Consider the following 23,495-nt stretch of genomic DNA (forward strand, 5'->3'; position numbering starts at 1 on the left):
TGAACAAAATAAAGTCAAGGCTTTGGAGGACAGAATGCACAGCAGCAGAAACATAATCTGAGATTTGTTGTTGTAAACATTCTTCCAACCATGGGGGGAAAAGAAAGAAAAAAGGATCTTTGCACACAGAGTTTCAAAAGCTCATTTCAACTGGCAGAACTGACCCCACATTCCTCAGAAAGAGCAATCCATGACCTGCAACAGCTTCGTCTTTATCAAAACACCAGTGTGAAGTTCTGCAGTATGAAGCCGACTCTGGCTGTTGAACAGATCTGAATGTTTGGATTTGCTAGATGCCCTAGATAAGCAAAAGCATTCTTTTGGATACTTGGCTCCTAGGTATTCCACATGATTTGAATTAAATCTTATCTTCTGTGGAGTGCCTATCACAGCACAACTGGGAATCAGAGGCTGTGCAACCAGCCAGGAGAACAGAAGGGAGACAGAATCCAGCCCACCATTATTGTCAGTCTGTGGTCTCCTTCTGTTCCAAAATATTCAGGGAGTAGGCAGAAAAACACAATTTCTGGTTGTTAAGCTTTCAGCCTGAATTGAGGAGCTATAAATGTAAATGGACTTCCCTAATGGCTCAGTGGTAAAGAATCTGCCTGCCAATTAAGGAGAGGCAGGTTTGATCTCTGGGTGGGGAAGAACCCCTGGAGAAGGAAATGGCAGCCCCCTCCAGTATTCTTGCCTAAGAATCCCATGGACAGAGGAGCCTGGAGGACTACAGTCCTTGGGGTGGTAAAGAGTCAGACACGACTTAGCAACTGAACACAAATGTAAATCAGAGATTGTGTCAACAGAATTGCTTTATTTTCTATTTGTCCTTCTGACAGTGTCTATCATGTTCCATTATGAGTGGAAGAAACGGGTAACAGTGAACGCTGCGCTGAGTGTTTACAGACCCCATTTGTGGTCCGGGCTTGCCTGTGAGCTTGGCAATGATGTCTTGGCCTCGCCATTTCTTAATTCCCAAGAGTGAAATGACGCTCAACTGGAAAGTAAAAACAGACGTTAAGCGAGACAGGAGATGAAAACATAGAAGCGTCAAGAGAAAGAGCTACCTGAGGTGTGTGAAAGGAAAGAATTCAGAGGTGCAGAGCGAGATTTTTGGGATTCTTAGCAAAACTTTCCAGCTACTTTGAGGTGTGAATACAGTATTTTCACAGTCACACACAAAATCATGTTTGCGTGCTTGTTGCCACGGTGGTTCATAGAAGCAGAGAATGAAAAAAAAAAAAGAAATAACAAAACCAAGCCAGGGAGCTGAGGTTGAGAGGGGGGGAAAAAAAAAGCTAGTTAGGAAAGAAGGACAGGAGGAACTTCTTTGTTGGAACTCAAGGTTCAAAGCCACTGGTCCCACCCAGCCTGGGACTGCCTGCCACGAGGAGGACGAGGACGCGCACAGCTGCCCGACACCCCGGGAGGCCCGGCGTCTCGGGAGGTTTGGGAAAAGGACGCCTCCCCGGGCTGGAGGGTGAGCTCTTGCTCCTGGCTTTGGCCTCCCACCCCCTACCCAACAGCCACAGTGGCTCTCTGTCTACCAGCGCGCCCCAAGGCGGAGGAATCCTTTGCCAGGCAGAACACGGGAGATCTCCCTCCCAGCGCTCCTCCCGGGAATGGCCGGTCAGAGGTTAAGCTAATATGTTTGCAGACGGTAACCGGGGGCTGGATGCCAATGGCCCAGCTCAGGGGAATCACGATTTATGTTTCTTGGAACTATTCTTGCTTCCATTGCATCGACGCCTTAAAAAAAAAGACAACCAACCTCATAGTCGACTAAAGTCTTGCATCTGTACTGATATGAACCTGAGGCAGGGCTGAGAACTAGACGTGGCGCTGGAGAAGTAGAGAAAGGGAGGAAAAAGAGGCCGCTAATAGGCCTCAGGGAAGTCTCGGCGGCGCTTTACTGGAGGGTACGGCAGTGGGCGCGGGGCCACTCCCAGTGGCGCGGCCCAGGGAATGTTCCAGGGCGAGGCGGCCCTGGCGAGCGCGCAGGGCGGGAAGGGTGAGTCACCCCCAAGTCCGGGCGCGAGTAAGGGAAGGGGCAAGGGAAGGCGGGGCGGGGCGGGCCTCCAGCGCACTGCGAGGATGTGACTATAAAAGCCCCACCCAGGCCAGCCGGCTCCGTTCTGATTCTGGGGACGCTGGAAGCGCACTGCGCCGGCCCTGGTAAGCGAGACGCCCCGCCCGCCCATCCGCTACAGCCAGAGGCCGCCGAGCTAGCGGGGGTGGGGGGGAGGGGGTTGCGGAGAGGCAAAGAAGGAGTCAGCCTTGCAAAGAGAAACTCTGGCGACGGGGACCCGGGAGAAGGCTGGAGGGATGGTCTGCACTAGGGGCTCGGCGGGGAGGGTGCCCAGTGGCGAGGAGGTCTGGACAGGAGTGAGGGTGCCGGGTGTGCTTCGGCATGGGGGTGGTGCAAGGCAGAAGGAGGGGTCGGGCATCCCCTCTTGAGTGCTCGCAGGAAGCCAGACGAGATGGCGCCGGGGAGGGGGGCAGAGGAGGGCCCACATTCCAGACATAACAGGCAATGTGGGGGGCTGGGTGTGGCCACCCTAGGAGCCCCGGGTCGGGAGGAGAGCAGAGGGTGCGGCACCCTCCACATTGAACACTAGCCTTACGGCCATCTAGAAAGGGATCCCCATCTGTTCCAAGTTAACTTGACTTGGAACAAATATGCATTTGTGGAACTTGTGCCAACCAGCAGGAGGGAGGCAGCTGGACGGACGATAAGGGGTGGGGGTTTTTAGCAGCGACCTCCTGCCCTCATAGAACAGAACAGAACGAAAGAACCTCAGCTCCTTCTCCTTTGTCTAGATTATCCTGTAGGAGAGCACTTCTGATTTCCGTGTATCTGGAGAGTTTCCAACTTGCTTGACCACTTTTGCTTCAGGAAGGAAGTGTCCCCGGTGGTTCTGTGGGCAGAGTTGTCACTGACTTACTGGCGCTGATGCGACACTGAGTCAAAGACAGAGGGTACAGAACAGGGCGTGGCCCCCCAGGCCCCTCCTTGTAGTTCTGTGAGATCGATCCCAGCAGCGCCTGGCGTGAAGGGCTGTTTTTCATCAACTCGCAGTTAAGAAGGTGGGAAGTGGGCATCAATTTCCTTATTGATGAAAGTGGTTTAAGAATTGCCCTAGAGGGTTATCATCAAAGGTTCCAAAAAACATGTTCTTTCAAAAACTTGTAAAGCACACGGAAAGCATTGTGTCATACCAAAGCAGTATCTTTCTTTTTATATTAAGATTTGCCATTTTAAAGCTATTGGAAGGTATTCTCAATCTGTGTATAAAAGAGCAGTACCCTCATAGGGGCTTACTGTGTCTTGACCCAGAGCCATAAGGTCATGGAGTCCAGGGTTCTGGACCCTTGAGCTCATACTGACTGTTTTGATAGGTTCTATCCAAAATGTACCATACTGTGCCTGTCTGGAGCTTGGTCATTTGGAATGAAGAAGGCACTGTCTCACTGAAGCAATGTTGTAGAAGACACTTCCATAGAAAGTACTGATAGTACAGGCCCAGCTTGGGGGTTGGGAGTGGTGGGAAGGGGGAGGGAAGATGGGAGGAGGATGAGGGAAGATGTGTAGGTAAGAAGAAAAAAATCACTGAAATATTTTACTGGAAGTCTTCTTAGTTTTAATGCTGGGCTTGATTACATTATTATAATTGTAATTATGTCCTTATCACAATCTCTACTTTTCTCTGTATTCCTCCTGCCTCCTTGGAGATCCTCCTCCCTGACATGTTGCAAAAACCCGACCATGCTTATCCAGTTCTTATGCATTGCCCCCATCCCTCCTCCTTTATTGTACTTATACCCAGCTGGAGAGTAGCAGATTGAATCAATATTTGTTAATATTCAGTATTAGGAATGTTGGTGGTCCTAAAATCCTTAGCAACTCAGGGGAGTTGTATTATTTAAAAAATAGCAAGGCACCTTTTTGAACCTAAACAATTGTAATTTATAACATTTGAGGCTATGGAATCAGAGAGCCACATAATATCCAGGCAGTGTGAAGGAAGATTTCAGATGAGGCCAGCTTCAGTGTCCTTATTGGTCAGGGGCGTTAAGACCACCGCCTGTAGCACTCTCCTCCCTTCTAACTCCATCTGTTATCTCAAAGCTTAAGTCAAGGCTTTCCCCAGAAATAAATTGCATCTGCCATGGAAGGGTGTGACCACCAAGCTAAATTTTTTTAGTTGGAGTTTAGTGATTGGGGGACTGCCTGGATTTTGTGATTTCCTGTAGTGCCAAATGGCTTGCCTGTTGTAAATGCCCAGGAAATACTGCTGACTCACTGGCTTTGATCATGAACTTGGTTTGGGGCTGGGGTGTCAATATTTAACATCCTTTGTCTTTGAGCTATTAAAAATACTGTATCGACTGATATGTCTGCAGTCGTGGCCATTAGTTTCCTGACTGATTTCTAATTTAAGTATTTTTCCTGGCAAGGTAGATATCCTCCTACAATTGTTACTGATTTTGAGATTTGTAGGCTCTTCCTGCACGGTTGGGCCTAGAATCTGGCCTTTGTCCTTCCCTTGAGTGGGGCTGTGGGCCTGCTGAGGCATTTCTTACAAACTGAGGGTGGGTGTGCCAGATGAACATCCCAGGCTCTCCTGGATTGCGTTAATCATCTCTTCATTTGACAATATTTATTAAGCATCTACTATGTTCCACTCAGATGTTCCATCTACTATGTTCTACTATGGCTTCCCTGGTGGCTCAGATGGTAAAGACTCTGCTTGCAATGCAGGAGACCTGGGTTCAATCCCTGGGTCAGGAAGATCCCCTGGAGAAGGAAATGGCAATGCACTCCAGTATTCTTGCCTGAAGAATCCCATGGGGTCGCAAGGAGTCGGACACAACTGAGCAACTAACATTTCACTTTCACTTCATGTTCCACTCACTAGTATAAGCACTTAGGGATACAGCAGTGAACAAAACAGACCAAAAAAAAAAAAAGCACCATTCTGCTCTTTAGGTTTTAAATCTAGTGAGGAGAAATGAGTGAATTGTATAGGCAGTTATTGATTGTGAACTTTACGTTTTCCCAAGTTAATATTAGCTTCCGAACTTGATTGGGGCTCATTTCCCCTTTACTCCAGCTGTTCCACAGACCTGAGCTTCATGTTTAACCTGCTAGGCAAAGTGTTGTTTCAGGTTATCAAGACTTAACCTGCCTTCTGGATTTGACTGTGAGAATGGAAATGGAATGCTCCTTTTTTTTTTTTTTTGCATAAGGGAATCTACCTCCTTTTTTTTCTCTCCCCTGGTGCCACACCCTATTCTCATTGTAGGCTACATCAGAGGAAACAGCGGTCTCTGAATAAAAGATTCACCTCCCCCCCTCCCTGCATCCCAGCCAACTCATTCACTGTTGGGTCTCTTTTTCCTCCTCCAGTTGCCAGATGCGGTCCCCATCTACTTAGCTGGGGAGCAGATCAGCAGGAGGGGGTCAGGAGGTACCCAGGCTTGCCCTTCTCAGTGGGTCCAGTGAGATGACCTCCAAAGCTCTCTCGTAGGGTACCTGAAGCTTTTTAAACCATCTTAGTTCAGTCTTGTCAGGAAGAAGTCAGTAGCACACAAGTGATCTGAGTTATCCTCCCAGGCTTGGTGTGGAAAGTTCTGACTCAAGGGAATGTCTGTCACATGGACTCCCTGCCCTTTGTCTCCCTGCCACACCCGTCTCCACACTCCCAGCTCAGAGGAAATCAGAGTCCCAAGGCCACTTGCAAACCCTTACTCCCTGCTGCCTCCTTTCCCACTTTGCTCGCCATGGCAGATGTAGGTTACTTTTCCACATTGTCCTGTGGACAGAGCTAGGACCCAGCGGGCCCTGATGGTATATGGTGTAAATGAGGGGCTGTGGGAACTGGGAAGAGCTGCAGATCATGAGAAAGAGGCTGTCCCCTAAATGGATCTACCAGGCATTATAAAGATATGGATAGAGGCTGGGAATTGATGCCTCCAGCTCTGTATGTATGGAACTGGAACTGCATTTGAGAAATTCAGTCTGAGGAAGAGATATAAAATTGAGAAAGGAGAGTGTGTTGGAAAAGAAGGGGAAAAGGACAGAATGTGGAAAGACCCAGTGTGTGTAAACTGTACCAAAATGTCAGTGAACACCTGCAGTGTGCTGAGCACTGTGCTCAGACCTGTGGGGAAATGGCGATCAATAAGATGGAGACACTGCCTTTATAGTCTCAGCTCTGATACTTCACAGACATGCCAAGAGAGACAGGAGTGCGGAGCAGGGAGAAATGCAGGAGAAAGGTAACAGTAATTTTTGTACCCTGAAGTTGCATGAGGATGTCAGCTGATCCACACTGAGGATTCCCAGTACTGGGGACTTGGAAAACCCAGACATGGAGGTCACGGAATAGCACTGAGTGTGTTTGGAGAATTACCAATCCAATCCAGCTTTGGTGCTGAGTGTGTGTACGTGTGTGTGTGTGTGTGTGGTGTGTGTATGCATGCATGTGCTTTAAGGAAAAGTAGGTAGAGTCCAGAGTGTGGAAAATCTTGAATGCTGTGTAGATTTTTTACTGTAAGTAGCAGGGCCCCACTGGAAATGTAATATGTGGGCCATAAAACACTGAAATTGAGTTGTAGATGCAAAGACCTTGATTTCTCAACCGAGAGTGCTTGGAGCCAAGTGACATCATTCTTCTGCATGTCTCTTTCCGCCTACTCTCTTTCCACCTACTCTAACCCTCCATCAGGAGATTGACTGAGAGGCTCTGAGAGCTCAAGGCTGCATTGTGTCTGAAGTTAGCAAACAAATATTGATTCAGATCAGGCAGCAAAAGAGACAGGCCAGAGCAAGTTCTGCTGTGTCTATCCTGCTCTGTTTGAGCAAGGCCACTGGGCAGAATTCCAGGATTTCTCGGGAATTACTTGCGCCTGTGACTCAGACGTTAATCAAGATCATAAAAACCAAGGGGAAAACTGGGTGCTTTTGGAAAGGTTCTGTTAAATAAAAATGGTTTGGGGAAGGGGTGGCGAGTGGAGTACAGTGGGAACTCCACCTCTTCCCCCCAACTCTTGCATTTTTTTTTCCCCTGCTTTTGGTTTAAAATTTCAGTCTGGTCCTGTAGACACAGGACTGCAAGCAAGGGCTTGGTCGGGAATCCCAGCTCTCCACCCCCACACCCTCACCCATTATTTTTGGTTTTAAAAATCCTTTGTATCATCCAGTTCCTGATTGATTCATCATGGTTGCTAGGGATGTGTTTTGCGGTAACACATCAACACTCCACATTTTAAAAGTGGGTGTGACCACGAAACTGCTGGGTTATACTCAGGTTCTGCTGTGCAGATGAGCCTTTTGCAGGGTGTTTTTGTTTGTTTGTACAAATTGCTATTTGGGCTTTCTGTATCTGGTTCTTCATAATTCATATCAGTAGAACTTGTTTTTATTATTTGAAATGCTACCTTCTGGTTTATTTTTTTGTTTGTTTTCCACCTTTTTGCAAGCTTTGTTTTACTTTTTACTGGATGGGGGTTAGGGGAGAGTTTAAGGCTGTTTTGTACAACTTGTTGTAACTATGTTGTGGAAGTGAAGCATTGAAGTACAGTATAATCTTTTTAAGATAAACCCTTAAGTTATCCTTAAGATAGTCTTTATGTTCGATGTAAGTTGCCTGTTTTCCAGCAGCTGCACAGCTTTCTTTAATGTCTAGCTTTGCACTCTAAAATCTTTGGCAGTCAGGCAATTAACAGCCTCATTTATTAATATTTTCAAGGCCAGAGGAAAACGTTCTTTTCCCTTCATTAGGGTGGGGTGTCTGAGTTCCCTTCCCAGTGGTGAGTTATTTCAAGCCAGTTTGAAATGGGTGTGGCTCTTTCAGTCAGTCTCCTTGTACCCCTCTGGTTATTTTCTTAAAAAACTTTACCTGATAAAGGTAATTTTAACAGTCTTGTCTAGTCACCCAGTCCTTCTCTGTTATGTGGAGGTAGGTACTCATCAACAGATTGAATTTGCTGATTTTTTTTTTTTTTCTTTCCTGCAAGTTGAAACCAGTTGGAGATCTGGGTGAGATTGCAGTGTTGGAAAGATTGATGCCATTTTCATATTCCATAGAGAGATCTGCCAGAAAAGGAGTGGTGGTTATGCTTGTAATGGGCTTATGAATTTTTCCTTGTGCTGAGTGGTCAGTAGGGGTGGAATTGTCCCCTATGGTATGGACAGTTACCTTCCTAACAATAGGTACACCAAGGCAGAGCTGTTGTTTCAGTAAGAAAATTCAGCCTCCAGAGCAAATCCTGTGAATGGATTCTGTGAGTATTGGGGTCAAATCCCTTTTCACAGTCAAACTTAAATATGCACCATCCAGAAACTTACCTCTCAGGCCCCCACATGCCACCACATTAGATGTGGCTGGTTTTAAACCTGGCCTTGTGTCTTCACACCCCTGGAACACTCACCCCCATCTCATCTCCTCCGACTTTCCCCCGTTCTGGTTTGAGCCTTCCAGAGTGAGTGATTGCCCTTTTCAAACTAGTCGGTATGTTACCTCTCAGATATTCAGCCAATCTCATGCATGCTGCTTTTATCTTTCTGTTCTCTCTTAACCTCTTGGAATGAAGACCCACTGTGGTGAAGTTGAAAGGGCCCTTGAGTCTGAAGACCTGGAACTGGGCCCCTGCCTCCCTTCATCATTAGCTGGGTGACTTGGTCTTGTCTTCCTGGGCCGAGAAAGGAAGAGAGCTGGAAGGTCCTGCAGAAGTGGAGTCGGTGGACATAGTTCTGTGTGTGTCTCTCTCAGCTTTTAATGAGGGGCAGGCTGAGAGAGAGAGTGTGTGTATATGTGTGTGTGTGTTAGGGGCTTGTTGATTGATTTCCTGGGTGTCACCAGTGTTTGTAACCTACAGTAGCCCTGCCAAGACTTTCTCTTTCAACTTTCAAGGGTAGCAGCACCCTGACATCTTCTCATTAATCAAATGCACTATATTAAGCTAATGTTTTAACAAATATTATGAGTGGCAAAGCCGACTGTTTCTTCTGGAGATTAATTAGTCATCTGCAAAATGACTTTGCATTGCCAGGAGATTGGATGTAGTGAAGAGACCAGGATATAATGAAGAAATAAACGGATTGGCAGTAGTGAAGAACTGATGTTTATTTCTAAGGTGAAAATGTCTTTGCCGTTAAGCTTGCATGATGTAGGAAATATTTATATGGATGCAGAAGACACTTGCATGGAGAAATAGCAAGCTTCATAGATATTGTTTTTTGGTTATTGTGATATTCTTTTTCTGCAGAATGCTTGTAAATAATAACATATCAATGTTAACTATGCAAAATATCAATTCATTGTTTCTGAAAGTTTATTTAGCACCTAAAGTGTGGAGAGCCCTCTTAAATCTCTTGGGGAACTGGGACTCTCCAGCAGATGACCGTTTTGTTGAATTGTACTATGTAGTTGCCATTTGAATATGTGATGCATGGCAGGAACTCAGGATACTGTTTCTCGGCAAGTAAGTTGAGTGGCATGAGAAAGTGTTTCTGATACCAAAAGGTGGGAGACAGTGTTGTGGGGAGGGGACCGCAGCCACTCTATTGAAGCATATGCCAAAGTGCTAGTGACTTGAGAAATGGGCAGAGTTTGTAACTAGAAGATGAGGGTAAGACAATGAGACAGGAGACACGAGTCAAGATGCTGTGGATTAAACTAGTTACAGTGTGTTTGAGGAGAAGCAAGGAACAATTCAGTTCAAGTCCACTTTTTTTTTTCTTCTTTTTGAAAGGGCTGTGCCGATTCTTCCTTGTGTCATGCAGTTGAAGCATGTGGTCTTCTCTAGTTGTGGTGTGTGTGCTTAGATGCCCCCCAACATGTAGGATCTTAGTTCCCTGACCAGGGATCGAACCCACAACTGCTCTATTGAAAGGTGGATTCTTAAGTAACTATTGGACCACCAGGGAAGTCCCTCAAGTCCACTTTTGCTAGGGAATAGCTAGAGGGCTGGATGGAGCTGGAGTAAGAGAATATCACAGAAGGTTGGATATTGAACTGTTGTGACAAGATAAAATGGAGGAATGTAGTTGATAGTGGCATGAAAGAGCCACTGAGTTGATGAAAGAGCAGTATGATTATGGACAGTTAATGGGAAGGGAAATCTGTGGGCTTTTAAAATCCTGATTTTCTGTGTCAGTGTGTTGTGGGCATGAGAAGGATTAGTTGAATCACGTGTTCTGTGGTTTGTACAGCACCAAGGGATCCATCTAGGGCATAATGAGGCAGCTGTCTCCCAGGCTGGTGCTCAGAGCTGGAAAGGCAACTTGAAGGAACTACCTGGCAGAACCTCACCTGCCTCTGTGGCTGCGGATTCCTAAATATCAGAACTGATGTGAAGTACCTGGTCTAATAAATCCATCCAGAAACAGTTCTGATTTACTGGTCTTCTTTTTGTTTTGGCATTTTCATTTCTTAGCTGCTTACAGTGAGGCCTAGAATTCCAGAAGGCAGAGGATAACAGTTTATCCCTCACCGCAGACCTAGTCCAGTTCTGACTGAGCCCCATGAGTGAGAGTCAAGGCCAGGTGGTCCATGTCCTAGGGAATCCACCTCCGCTTTGGTGAATCTCAGCAGGATACTGAGGTGACCCTATAAAATGTTTCTTGGCCCAAGGTGAAGTTGGGAATTATTAGATTTTACATTCTTCTTCTCACACTAAGTCTTCCAAATCTGGTGTGTATGTTACACTTACTTAAGCACATCTCACTTTGGACTGAGCACCTTTCAATGTTTGATAGCCAGTGACTGATAGCCATGTGGCTGGTGGCTGGTATATGGGACAGTCTGTGCTGTGTGCTGTGTTTAGTCACTCAGTTGTGTCCGACTCTTTGCGACCCCATGGATTGCAGCACACCAGGTTCCTCTGTCTATAGGGATTCTGCAGGCAAGAATACAGGAGTGGGTTGTCATTTTCCCACTCCAGGGGATCTTCCCAACCCAGGGATCGAACCCAGGTCTCCCGCATTACAGGCAGATTCTTTACCAAACTGAGCTATCAGGGAAGCCCTTGGACAGTCTAGCTACTCTTAAAGAAAGTAGACTTTATTTTTGAGGGCTGTCTTAGGTTCACAGAAAAATTGAGTGCAAAGTACAGAGTTTGTATGTATTTTTATCACCCGCTCTATACACACAGCCTCCTTAACTCTCAAGATCCCCCACCAGAGCAGTGCATTTGTTTTAATTGATGAACCTGCATTGACACATCATTATCACTCAAATCCCATAGTTTATATTAGGCTTCACTCTTGGTGTTGTAAATTCTATGGGTTTTCACAGATGTATAATAATATGTATCCACTGTTATAGTATCACGACCCTAAAAATCTTCTGTGCTCCATCAATTGTTCCCTCCCTCCTTACCCTCTAATCCCTGGCAACCACTGAGCCTTTTACTGTCTCCATGGTTGTGCCTTTTCATGAATGTCACATAACTGGACTCATACAATATGTAGCCTTTTCACATTGACTTTTTCACTTAGTAATATGTATTTGTTACCTCCGTGTCTGTTCACAGCTTGAGAGCTCATTTCATTTTAGTGCTGAATAATACTACATTGTCTGGATGTACCACAGTTTATTTATGGAGGACAACTTTACAAATTAGGATTATATCCCAGTGGTGGGGTATATTGCAGGGATTGGGTGTGTGTGTGATAGTGTCTGAGAGTTGTGGGAATGGAGGAGTTGGAATAGCTGTGACTTTCTTTTTTGCCATGCTTAAAAAGTTTCTATAAGCATCAGTCGAGAGAGAAGAGTTGGTGTAGGACAGAGTTCACTGTGAAAGTCTTGCAGAAATATTTCCATAACCACAAATAAAGGCAAATCCTCTTACATTCTTATAACTCACTCCCCACAGAGCCTAGAATCTGCCTAGTCCAGAGCCTTCTGATAAATGAGAAAATGTCTGTGTCAAAATACTCCCTCCAAGCCAGTTGTATGAAAACATGTAAACTAAGCAAGCTATTGGAAGAAAACAGAAAGCTGAATTGCATGGGCACTATTTCCTTGATCAAAGAACATTAAGCAAAAAGAGCAGGGACTTCCCGGGTGGTCCAGTGGCTAAGACTCTGCACTCCCAATGCAATGGGCCCAGGCTCTGTCCCTGTTCAGTGAACTAGATCTAACATGCTGCTGCTGAAGATCCTGCATTCCTCAGGATTGGGGATCCCACATGCCATGACTAGGACCTGGTGCAAATGTATAAAAACATAAAAATAATAATAATAATAAAAGAGCAAAACAGAGTTGCTATAGTTCAGAGGTCATTTCCACTATTTGAGGACACAGCTCTGCTGTATTTTCTTTATTTTGGGGAGGCTGCTGCTGAATGACCTGTCTTGTCTCAGCTGAGGTAAATTCCTGCCAGTTGAGCACTTTTTTTGGCAGGGGTTGGTGCATCAATTCTGAGAACTGTGATCGCAAAGCTGGAAAGCCAATTCATCAGGCTGTGATATCACTGCCCAGTTAAGTGTATTAACTGGAAGATGACATCATTTCAGCCATTTTGAATCTTAAATACAAGGATTACTCTTTCATAGGATGAGTTAACATCAGACGATATGTCCATTGTCTTTCTCATCAACAGTTTGATATCTTCTAATACCTCTCATCATTGGTGAGCTAAGAGAATAATTAGGGATAGTAATAAAGGGCTCTATTTAGAAATGAGCCACCATGAAAATGCTGTTGATTTCAGACCCTTTTCGATATATTAAATTACTGGTTAAAAATACTGAAGTAATGGCTAGTTTGACAAGATTACCATTTTTTAGGAGAACCAAAAGGTTCAGTCTTACCCTGTTTGGACAAGTTGCACTGCTGTTGGCAAGCATTTTGTTTTTTTGTATTTACAAGTCAGTCATCCCAAGTTCTCTTTAAGCAGAGCAGGAACAAAACTAGCTAGTTCTGTAGTCCGTCCCAAACAATGCAAACCATCTCTCAGCTTTAATTTTCTCAGTCACAAGTTGAGAATTGCATCTATTTGCAGATATTACTCTAATATCACCAGATGAAATGGTCCAAGAAGTAGAGATTAGTATAATGAATTACTGTGCTTCAGGGGAAAGGAAAGTCTCTTCATAATAAGGACTTTTTGTTATACTTTTTTTCCAGCTTCTTTCAAAATGTCTACTGTTCATGAAATTCTGTGCAAGCTCAGTTTGGAGGGTGATGTAAGTATATCATTTTCATTTTGTTTAATTTTTGATAGTTGGGCATCTCTGGGTAACTGTGTCCCTTCCTTTCCTTGTGCATCTAAAGAAAATGAGGACAGAATTAAGATACTCGTTTCCCTCTTGGTTCCTGTCTTCCCCATTACTTTAGCTGTTCCTAGTAGTTCAATTTGAAAAAAATGTTATGGCTCCAGAAACTGTTTTGGTGTCAGATAAAAACTGGGCATATACTAGTGACATTGATGTGCCTGGAACTTTATCCTGCTATATACTTAACATGCCAGTGATAGTACTTGTTAGGATGACACAGAACTTTTAGCATCATGCCCTCAGATTTTATTAATGGCTGCATCAAGCTGCAGCCATGTTGAAAATGATCCTGCATGTTTTGGAAAAGCTTTTCTCTAAAACTGCTAGAATTTTTTTAAACTAAATAATAAAAGTATTATATATTCTAATTCATCATGATGCCTTTTTTGCTTTGGCTACCACGGAGCTCAGCATTGTATTTGTCTTTCACAGGAACCTAGAAATTCTGATGCATTTGTTTTTTTTTGTTTTACGGTCAAAAATTTTGAAAGCTTTATGCAAAATTATAAGTCATTGCAAATGCTTTTAGAATAAAGTAGAATATAAGTTGTGAATGTGTAAATTACCTAGTAATACCATACATCTTCCAGGTCATCTTGGCAGAACTGGCTTTTACAGAAACTCAGCAGTGACACTGGTCTGTAGGCATATCTTACAGATATTTCAAAATATGCTATCACTGAAATTAAAATACAAAGCACTCAAGTGGGTCGACAGCAGCCTGGGTCATGAGGAACAGAATCCTCCGTCCCTGGTGCTTACCAATAAAATGTTCTGATGATGTCATTGGTGCAAGCACAAGTTGTATGGCATATAAAGCCTACCTCTTTCCCCTTGGACCTTGTGGATACTGTTGCTGGCAACCATACAAGTGGCACATTGAGGTCTAGACAAGTCTAAGAGCTAAATAAATTTTTTCTTAATGGAGTAGATCATTAATTCGCTTTTAGTATCAGGTTTCATAAGAGGGCTTTTCATGTGGCCTTTGAAGTTCCTCAAGTATGATGTGTTTCTTGGTGTGCAGAGATGGGACTGCAACAGAAAATGTCATGTGTTCTCCAGTACATTGAGGGAAGAGAAACATTACTTTTGCCTTCTTAATTTGATTTTCAGATAAATGAATTTTACAGGTGATTGCTTCTATTGCTCGTTTAATTTTCTTTCCAGGGATATAAAAGTATGCAAAACTTTTCCCTACTCACTGTTGTTTTGGAAATGAAATGACATGGCACCTGCTATACAAAGCCACATTTCATATGGCTCAATGACTAGACTGCCTGCCTTTGTAAATAATGGTTGGAATTGTTAATAAATTAGAAAATGTGTTCCCATAGGTTACTTATTTTGTAGCCACTCTAACATATATAGAAAGTATTTCAGAATAATACTTTGTCCTTACCTTTTCTTGATTGTGTGCTCTATTTCCATTGAGTTAATCTTACTGGAAAGTTTAGTGAAATTATAATGAAAAACACCTTGATAATCCACTGTATTTCAGTTATATATATTAACTGGATTTACTATTTAGCCAAGATGATCACAAGTTAGTTTGATATATTTTGTCCAGTCATGAACTTAGATTTGTGAGTTTGTCCTGGGAGACATTGGAAAGGATGGCATCTTAGTTGTTTACCTGTGCAACCTCACTGCTATTAATAATAAATGCTAGGATGCCTTGTAACATGATGTGTGTGGGTGGAAAGGTAAGTCAGAGTGACTCAGTCTCTTACTCTTTCCAGAAACTGAGCCATGACAAAGTCATGTATGATGGGAATTATGTTCCAGGGGGAGGTAGGATGGGGGAGCCTTGATGCTGAAGGTGGTGGATAGCTCCACCATCCTTCAGCCAGCCTAAAGGACATTGTCAATGCTGTTTAGTCTGTCCTTTGCTTTGGGACTGGATAGCAAGAGGGGATAAAGCTGTAAGAGCATTTCAAAAGAGAAAAGTTAACACTTTGGAAAGGAGAACTGATGTAAAACCGTGCCATTACCTCAGTCTAGGGTGGGTCCCTCAGACCATGGGCTTTGAAAAGCACTGGAAAGCAAGAGTGAGTGCATGGTTTAAAAGACAGAGAAACAAAATTCTAGGAAGAGTAGTTGGTGGAGGGGATTGTGTAAAAGACAGCAGAGGGGTTTTATGATGGCCATTCTGACTGGTGTGAAGTGATATCTCATTGCAGTTTTGATTTGTATTTCTCTCATAATTAGCAATGTTGAACATCTTTTCATGTGCCTCTTGGCCATCTGTATGTCTTGTCTGGAGAAATATCTATACATTGGGAACTCTGCTCAATCTTCTGTGGCATTGAGTAGAGCTCAGTGAGCCTGGATAGGAGGGGAATTTGGAGGAGAGTGGATACATGTCAGGTATGGCTGAGTCGCTTTGCTGTGCACCTGCAACTATCATAACATTGTTACTTGGCTATACATCCAATATAAAGTAAAAAGTTAAAAAAAAGAAAGACAACAGAAGGGAGGGTAGAGAGAGGAAAGAAAAGAGGCAGAACTTGGCCAATATGTAGAGGATGTGGGCCATGTGGCCTGACCACCTTGGTGCCACGGCTGTGGCCAAAGTAGGGGGTAGGAGGAAGATGCTTCCCTCACTTATCTGATAGTCAGAGACAAGCAGGCAGGCCCTCTGCGTTTGTTTTTTAAAGAACTGTGATACAGGCCCAGTGGAAATTCATGTGCCTGTAGCAAAAACTTGGTGCAACACACTTGTCATTCAGGCATTTCCACATTTCCAGCTTGTTTCAAATTGTTGCCAGCCCGGTTTTGTGCTCTTCAAAACCTTCCCCGGAGAAATGGGTGGTTTCAAGTGCCCACCTTTGTGTTGTCCACTTTGAGCTTGCACAAAAAGTAAGATGAAAAGTAAAAGTAGATTTATCAAATTCTTAACTAGTTGAGCCTTTGAAGAATTCTCATTGGAAACAAGGAAGTTTTATATCCTATGTGTGATGGCGTGTTAATACTTACAAGTTCCCTGGCCTAAGAATGATGTGAATTGCTTAAAAACAGAACAATAGGAGAAAAAATTTTAGTAATTGACATTTCAACAAAAGGATTTTAAATGTGTATGACTTCAGTATGTTTGTCGTTTAACCTAGCACTCCACACCTCCAAGTGCATATGGGTCAGTCAAAGCGTACACTAACTTTGATGCTGAGCGGGATGCTCTGAACATTGAAACAGCCATCAAGACCAAAGGTAGGCCATATGTTTATCCTCTTGTCAGACGCTCACCAAAATGTTATTATCTCTGTCTTTCATCTTCATACATTGGTCATTTGAAATTGTCATCGAGCATTAATGAAGTGATCCAAACCTACCCCATCCCATCCTTCCCTTCTTCCTTCCAACTTCCTCCCTCCCTCCTCCCCTTGGAGAGAAGAAGAGGATTTAAAGCATGAGAAATTAGCCAAATGGCATAGTGACATGGAAATAGGCTTATATCTCAGGGCCAGAAGGCCTATCCCCTGGTTGTCTGCTTTGGGCTCAGAGGCCTCAGTACCCCTTCTGTAAGGAAGAAATTAAATTGGTCATGGTGATCCCTAAGGGCCTCTTTTTGGTCCTAAGTCCCCTTGAATTTCATTACTTTTGTTGGAAAATTGCTGGGTACATTTTGCTGCTTTGCTCTTAGATTGACCTAATGAGCAAAAAGTCCAGACTTTTTTTTTTTAACTCTGCAAGTTATGTCACTCCTTAGGCCTGGAGCTCAGATTTCAAGAGCTGTCGGGATGACTGTATTTCCTAGAGTTCCAGGATGAGTAAGAGAGGACCAGGAGGCATAAAAGCTTCCATTCTGAAATAAAGCAGATAAAGCACTTTGCAGGTAGAGTTGAACAAGGACCTATTCAGGTCATCATGCTGTTTTCTGTGTCTACAAAAGCCTGTGACCAGACTTTCAGGCTTCCGTTGATGAAGCGTGTACCTCTGGGGTTGCTCCATCCCTGGATCCTTGGAAACACTGCGATGATTGTGGTGATGCTTGTGATTCACCACACTCTTTCCCCGCTTTGGACAAAGCACTTCTTTACTTGCAAAGCTTGTGAGAGACATAGATGTGATCCAGCATCTATTCTGACTGCTGGCTCATCCCCTGCTGACGAGCCCCAGGGCATTAGGATGATGGAATGTTTTTGCTTGTTGATACACCCCAACAGTTCACATACAGGTCACTACAGACTGGGGACTTCAGTCAGGGTAACCTGAGGGGCTTAAAACTGGGATGACCATATGTCCCCGTTATGCCTGCATATTTACTGATTATGCCCCCCTTGCACCCTCAGAACTGTCGTATTTTGCAGGATAAATTGCATAGTCACCTTTCCTAAAACCCTTGGAGAAACTGGAATAAGAAGGAAGGTAGAAAGAATAAGAAGGAAGGTAGAAAGATCCTTTAGGTCCTGTGGTTCTGATGCGACATAGGCTTGCATCATCAGCCTCAAAGCAACCTTAGTTTCCATGAGGACACTGTGGGCATGTCTGGCCTGGACAACTAACTAACCTTCAAAAAGCCATCTCTTTTGGTGCTCTTAAATGACCATACTTGTCAAAGGCCAGGCTGGGAAGTTAGGAAGTCACTAATCAGGAAGTGAAACTGAAATCTGCAGGTCTTATCTCCTGCAGTCAGTTCTACTTGGTGGAACCTGGTGGATGAGAATAGGTGTTTGTGGTTTCAAATCTTAATTCTGCCACTAATTTACTAACTGCAGACTCTGGGAAAACATTTAGCTTGCTTAAGCCTGAACTTCCTTGCTATAAAGGGGGAGCTAATAAAAGTTCCCACCTCACAGGGTTGTTGTGAAGTATGAAGCACGGAGCATGGTGCCTGCCATATAGACAACTCAAGAGTATGTTACCTTAACACACACACACAGTCCGCTCTCCTATAAACTCACCCCATCTCACTATTTGGATGTGCCTATATTCCTAGGGTTTCCCAACAAGCCATTGTAGAGATATAGTCGAAGTTTAACAGTTCATTCATCTGACAAAGATGGTGCCTTTTACAAGCTTGAGACAAAGGCTGCTTTTATCCCTGCATGAGAAAGCTTTTAGCGCACTGGAATGTAAAGATTGCGCAAGTGAACTCTGGTAACAGCTGAAACTCCCAGGGTAATAAAAATACCTTCAGGCCCTTTCTGAGTTAGTAGAAAAATACTCAAGTTTCTAAGCAGAAACGTCTGGAGAGCTAAGATTTGGATTCCTACATTCCAGTTTGGTCAAATGCAGCTGACATCACCATTATCAGGGTTGCAGGAGCTCCTTATTGTGTGCTGCTCATTATGGGCTGGCATGGCACCAAGCACAGAAACATTCTTCCTAGGTGAACTTCGGATTAATCCTCTCATACAAGGTGCTATCATCCCCAGTTTTTGGAGGACACACTTTAGGATTAACATGCTCTCGGTCTCTTGACTGTAGTTCAGACTGGGATTTGAATGCGACTTGGTCCAGCCCCAGGGCTGTGTTCTCACGCACCCTAATGTTACGCCACCCACTTGGCAGGACCAGACTTCTTACTTTGCCATAAGTTGTGTTCAGGCATACGAACATTTTCTGTCTGTGATTCTAGAGATATCAGATATATGTCATATTTGTAGGTCCAGCTTTTGGTCCCCTGTCGTCTTCTTTCCCAAGCTTAATGCCCAGTGAGTCCCACTTAGGACTGCTTTTTATTTACTTATTTTTGGTGCCTAGTGGTTTTAAATAGTAACTGAATTTTCTTAAATATGTTGACCCTTTAGAATAGTTTCTAGATTGTTGGTGTATTTAGAACCTTAAATTCTTCTAGGAAACTCTTGAGAGGAAAGACTGTGATACCCATACAGAGCTTAGGTTGTAGCAAAGATGTCATCATCAGTATTGGTCATGATGGTGACAAGACCCAGGTCTCTCTTCTAGCTGGGGAGTGACTTAGTAAATTACGATAACTCTCTTTATATTACCTAGAATATCTGTAAAATGTCACCACGACATGAAAAGTAAAGTTTATAAACAGTTGTTTTACATTGCTATTGAGATAAAATTCACATTTCATACAATTCACCTATATAAAATATACAATTCAATATTTGGTTTTTTTCCCTAGTATATTCACAGACTTGTGCAACCATCATTGCAATCAATTTTGAAACACTCATTTTAACATAAATTTCACCTTAGATTGGCCAGTTGCATAAAAAATGGACATAAAATAGTATATACAGGGAATTCCCTGGTGGTCCAGTGGTTAGGATTCCATGCTTCTGCTTCAGGGGGTTTGAGTTCAACCCCTGGTCAGGGAACTAAGATCTCATAAGACTCATGGTTAAGCTTTCTCTCCCCAAAATAGTATATACAGTGTGATCACACCACAACAATTTTTTTATGTCAGAAAGAAAAAATAAGGCATTATTCTGTATGTGTGTGTACATATATATATATATATTTAATTCAGTATATTCTGTATTTTCCAAACTCTCTATGATGACATATCTTACCTTTGTAACGGGAAGCAATAAACCAAATTAAAAACAAATGAAGTTATTACAACTGACTCCTGAACAACATGGGTTTGAACTACAGTTACATGGATATTTTTCAATAGTAAGTTCTATAGTACTACACAATCAGAGGTTGGTTAGATGCATGGGTATGAAATCAACTATGTGGAGGGTTGACTAGAAGTTATATGTGGATTTTCCACTGTGGGGAGAGTCAGCATCCTAAATCCCTGAGTTGTTCAAGGGTCAGCTATAGTTGAGAAAGCCACATCCCTTTTTGGTTTTTTTCTCCTTCTTGATCTTTTTAGATATTAACACTACTTTAAAAAAAATAAATGAGCTAGTTAAGATCTTAACCTTCCCTTTTAGAATGCCTTTCACTTTAAGTGTAATTAAGAAGCTTGTGCGACTCCTTGCCCAGCTTCTACCTCAAACCCTTTTCCAGAACACAATGCAAATTAATTGGTGCTTCCTTGATATCAAAAGAAACAAAGGGTAAACCTCAAATGCTGATACAAACAAAAGCCAAAGGACCATGAAAAGGTGACTCTCTGTGGCCTCCCTCTCAGATGGTGTAGTCGAGTGTGTGTGCATACTTGTTTGTGCCAAATATAGAGCATGCTGGGCATTACTCGTACTGCCTGATGTATCAACTGTCCTGTCGTCTGAGTGCTCTAAGGAAGAAGGGCTGCGAGCAGGTCACCTGTGGCTGAGGGTTACTCACTGCTGTTAAACACGAGAACTGTCAACGGGGGCAAGCCTGCGGTGCGGAGGGTGAGGAGGGGCAGACCTGGCTGAGATCTATAGGGTGGTGCTGCCTAGACTGGTCAGAAGGCCTCGAAGTAGCTCTCATCCCTCCCTTCCCCTCTGTCCTTACAATCTCTCATCCGGGCTGCGAGGGCATCTGTCTTTATTTCTAAAGAGCCTCCTTGCCTCATCCATGACAGAGTCTCTGTCTAGCCTCATCTCCAGGCTATTTCATGCCCTACTCGGAGCCTTTGCTCTCTCAGGAGTGTGCAGCCCTCCTCTAGTGAGAGTGTTATCCCACTTCTAACATCTGGGCAGTTCCCACTTACCTCTCTCTCTCTCTTTTGGCAAGCTTTTTCTGGCCATGCCACATGGCATGTGGGATCTTAGTTTCCCAACCAGGAATTGAACTGTCCTCCCACCACACCCTGATTTGAAGCGTGGAGTCTTAACTACTAGACCGACAGTGAAGTGTCCCCCCACTCATCTCTTGACTTGAGCCAATGCGCAGTCTCTTCTCCAAGCTTTCTCCTAGTAGGAAGGCAGAATCAATTATTCCTTGACTGTGTCTCATAATACTTTTCATCTCATTTATAGCTCTTGTCACATTGTGTTAAAGTAATTTATCTATGGATTTGTCTCCTCCTACTAGAATGTGAGCTCATTGAGGGTGAGGGCTTCATTTCATTAACCTTTTCTAACGCCCAGGCCACTGGGGATCATGTGAGAAGGTACGTATTTAACCTGAATAGTAGTGAAAATGTACACAGATACCAGAGCTTAAAGCTGAGTGTGGACACGTGGCTGGCAAGATAAGGCAGCAAAAGACAGATCCAGAATCCGGACCATATCCACAAAGGATTAACAGTCCCCTAGTGAGGTGTTATCCTTTTTTCCAAAGTGAATTTAGCTCTTGCCTTGGAAGTCTGCTTTGTTTTTAGTTTTAAGGGGTCTCAGTATTCTGTGTATCTCACCTCAACCAAATGCATGATTGTTTTGTGTATGTTCTGGCTTGAGGTAGACTCTGCAATTACTTACCTCAATTAATGTCTAGTTGGAAACTGAATAAAGCCGTTGAAAAGTAGTAATATTGCTTAATTAACAAGAGGTTGCTGAGACTTAAATCTGTAGGAGTCTCTTGGTCTAGATTGGCCTTGGGTTAAATATATACTATGGAGTGTACAACACAGCTGTGAGTGGTTTACCATATGGGTCCAAATAACTAGAAAGGAAAGTCAGCTAAATTAGAAGAGGATGAATCTAGACTCCATAAAATAGATTGTAATTAGAAGCAGCACAACCCGAGAGTTAGAGTAAGTGCCAATAAATTGGTACAGCTTTGGTCTCTCTTTCTCTGGAAGGGGAGGGTAATGAGTTGCCCTATTATTATTGCCAGTTTTGATTTTAGCTGTATTTGTGTTCTCCGGAAGGGTTGCAATAGCGGGTGTTTTTCCCCCGCTTCTTATTAGCACAAGTATAGAAGCATAAATGCTGCAAGTTTTTGCACTTTTTTTTTTTCTTATACTTTTAAAATGGAACTGCTTGTTTTCCAGCATGGCTAGAAGACTAACATCCCATGACAGTGGGAAGCAAGCCAGGATGTGTGTTTTGCATTTCACCTGCATACCTGTAGGTATATTCATTCAGTTGAGACAGCAATTAGGAAAGTATTTTCTTGAAGATGCTGGGAGGCACATTGGCTGGGAAAAGTAGCTTCTCTCCTCTGGGAGGGGCTTTGGAGGTAGGGGCCCAAACCAAGAACCCCCAAGTTTGAGTGCGAGCCAGCTTGTGGGAAAGGCCTTTGTGACTCACGTAGCCCGGGGCCTTCTCACCATCCTGGAAGTTGAACAGAAGGGAACACAAGCTTCCCGTTGAAGACTTTCTCTTTTGTGTTCAAGTTTACTCTAGACTGAGTTCTCATCTTACAGCACTGCTGGGAACAGAGTGACCAGTGCTGAGTCATAGCCACTTTTATTCTAGGCACAGATTTTCTGATTTTCTTCAAGAAGATCATTGTCTACTCAGGTATGTAGATGCCATACTCAAGCTAAGGAGCCTGTGAAACCTGGGTAAAGGAGTCCCTGGTGCCTTTCTCATTGTAGGCATTGGCTGTTGTTGCCTGCTTCTCAGTTCTTTCTTTTGTAAAAAACTATTACCTCTTGTCCATTGAGGAAATCAAATACCAGTGACACCCAGGGACCATGGAAGTCACCACATTCTTATCTGGTGTCTGCAGTGCTGGGACAATAAATAGTAACTTCTCTGACAGCTGAGTTCAGGGTGAGTGTGGCAGTTTCTCTTGCATCTGTTCAGATTTTTTACTTTTTGACTCAGGAGGCTGATAGAGCAACAGGGCACAAATTGCTGCTTGCATTTTATGCACGATCCTTCATTTGCAGTTTTATTTGATTTGGATCTTGAGCAGTGGCCCTTTGTTTTTCTGCTGGTCCTGTAGTATCGCAGAAATGTAATTATGCACAGAAGGCCGACAGGGTTCTAGATTATTAAAGAATCCAGTGGGATTACCAAAGAGATGATGCTTAAATCCTTTCTAAGGGACTCAGCTGAGGTGAGACCAGAACAGAATGGAAATAGAAGAAATTTAATTTCTCAGCCGAACCTTCTTCTTAGAGGTAGTTAGCTAAACTGGACTTCCTCTGAATCAGGCCAGGTAGCTAGCACCGTGTCAGATGGTAGGAAGGATACTTTGGGCAAGGATACTTACGTGCTTCCCTGGCCCTAAAATCACTCTTGTTGGCACTTTTGATTCCCGCTGAGTTATGAATGGCTATTTTCAGAAGAGGGTCTCCTAGCTCTTTCTCTTAAAAAAAGCTCAGTGGGGTTATCTCATCAGTGGCTGTGCATTGTTACTGTGTGACAAATGTTATCTAAAGATTATCTGATGGTTGTACATTTGTATGTTCTGAATAGTAAGTCCAGTTCTGTAGACAAATAGACGCATTACTGTCTCA

The 23,495-nt window shown here is 43.5% G+C and overlaps 1 protein-coding gene across 2 annotated transcripts in view; it reads left to right on the plus strand.

The window, feature by feature from the left end:
• The first annotated feature begins 2,132 nt into the window (after positions 1-2,132).
• Positions 2,133-23,495, plus strand: part of ANXA2 (annexin A2) — a 43,020-nt gene continuing 21,657 nt past the window's right edge. Inside the window, exons 1-4 of one of the 2 annotated variants that reach the window (XM_081507589.1) lie at positions 2,245-2,328; positions 2,821-3,087; positions 13,140-13,198; positions 16,396-16,495. In XM_081507589.1, the coding sequence (XP_081363715.1) occupies positions 13,151-13,198; positions 16,396-16,495 (148 nt within the window). In that variant the 5' untranslated portion in view covers positions 2,245-2,328; positions 2,821-3,087; positions 13,140-13,150. Of the gene's footprint in view, positions 2,176-2,244; positions 2,329-2,820; positions 3,088-13,139; positions 13,199-16,395; positions 16,496-23,495 lie in introns of those variants that run through there. The other variant, XM_081507588.1, reaches the window with a different exon arrangement.

This window comes from Giraffa tippelskirchi, chromosome 7, assembly GCF_054371585.1.
Source record: "Giraffa tippelskirchi isolate mGirTip1 chromosome 7, T2T-mGirTip1v1.2.pri, whole genome shotgun sequence".
Classification (NCBI taxonomy): domain Eukaryota; kingdom Metazoa; phylum Chordata; class Mammalia; order Artiodactyla; family Giraffidae; genus Giraffa; species Giraffa tippelskirchi.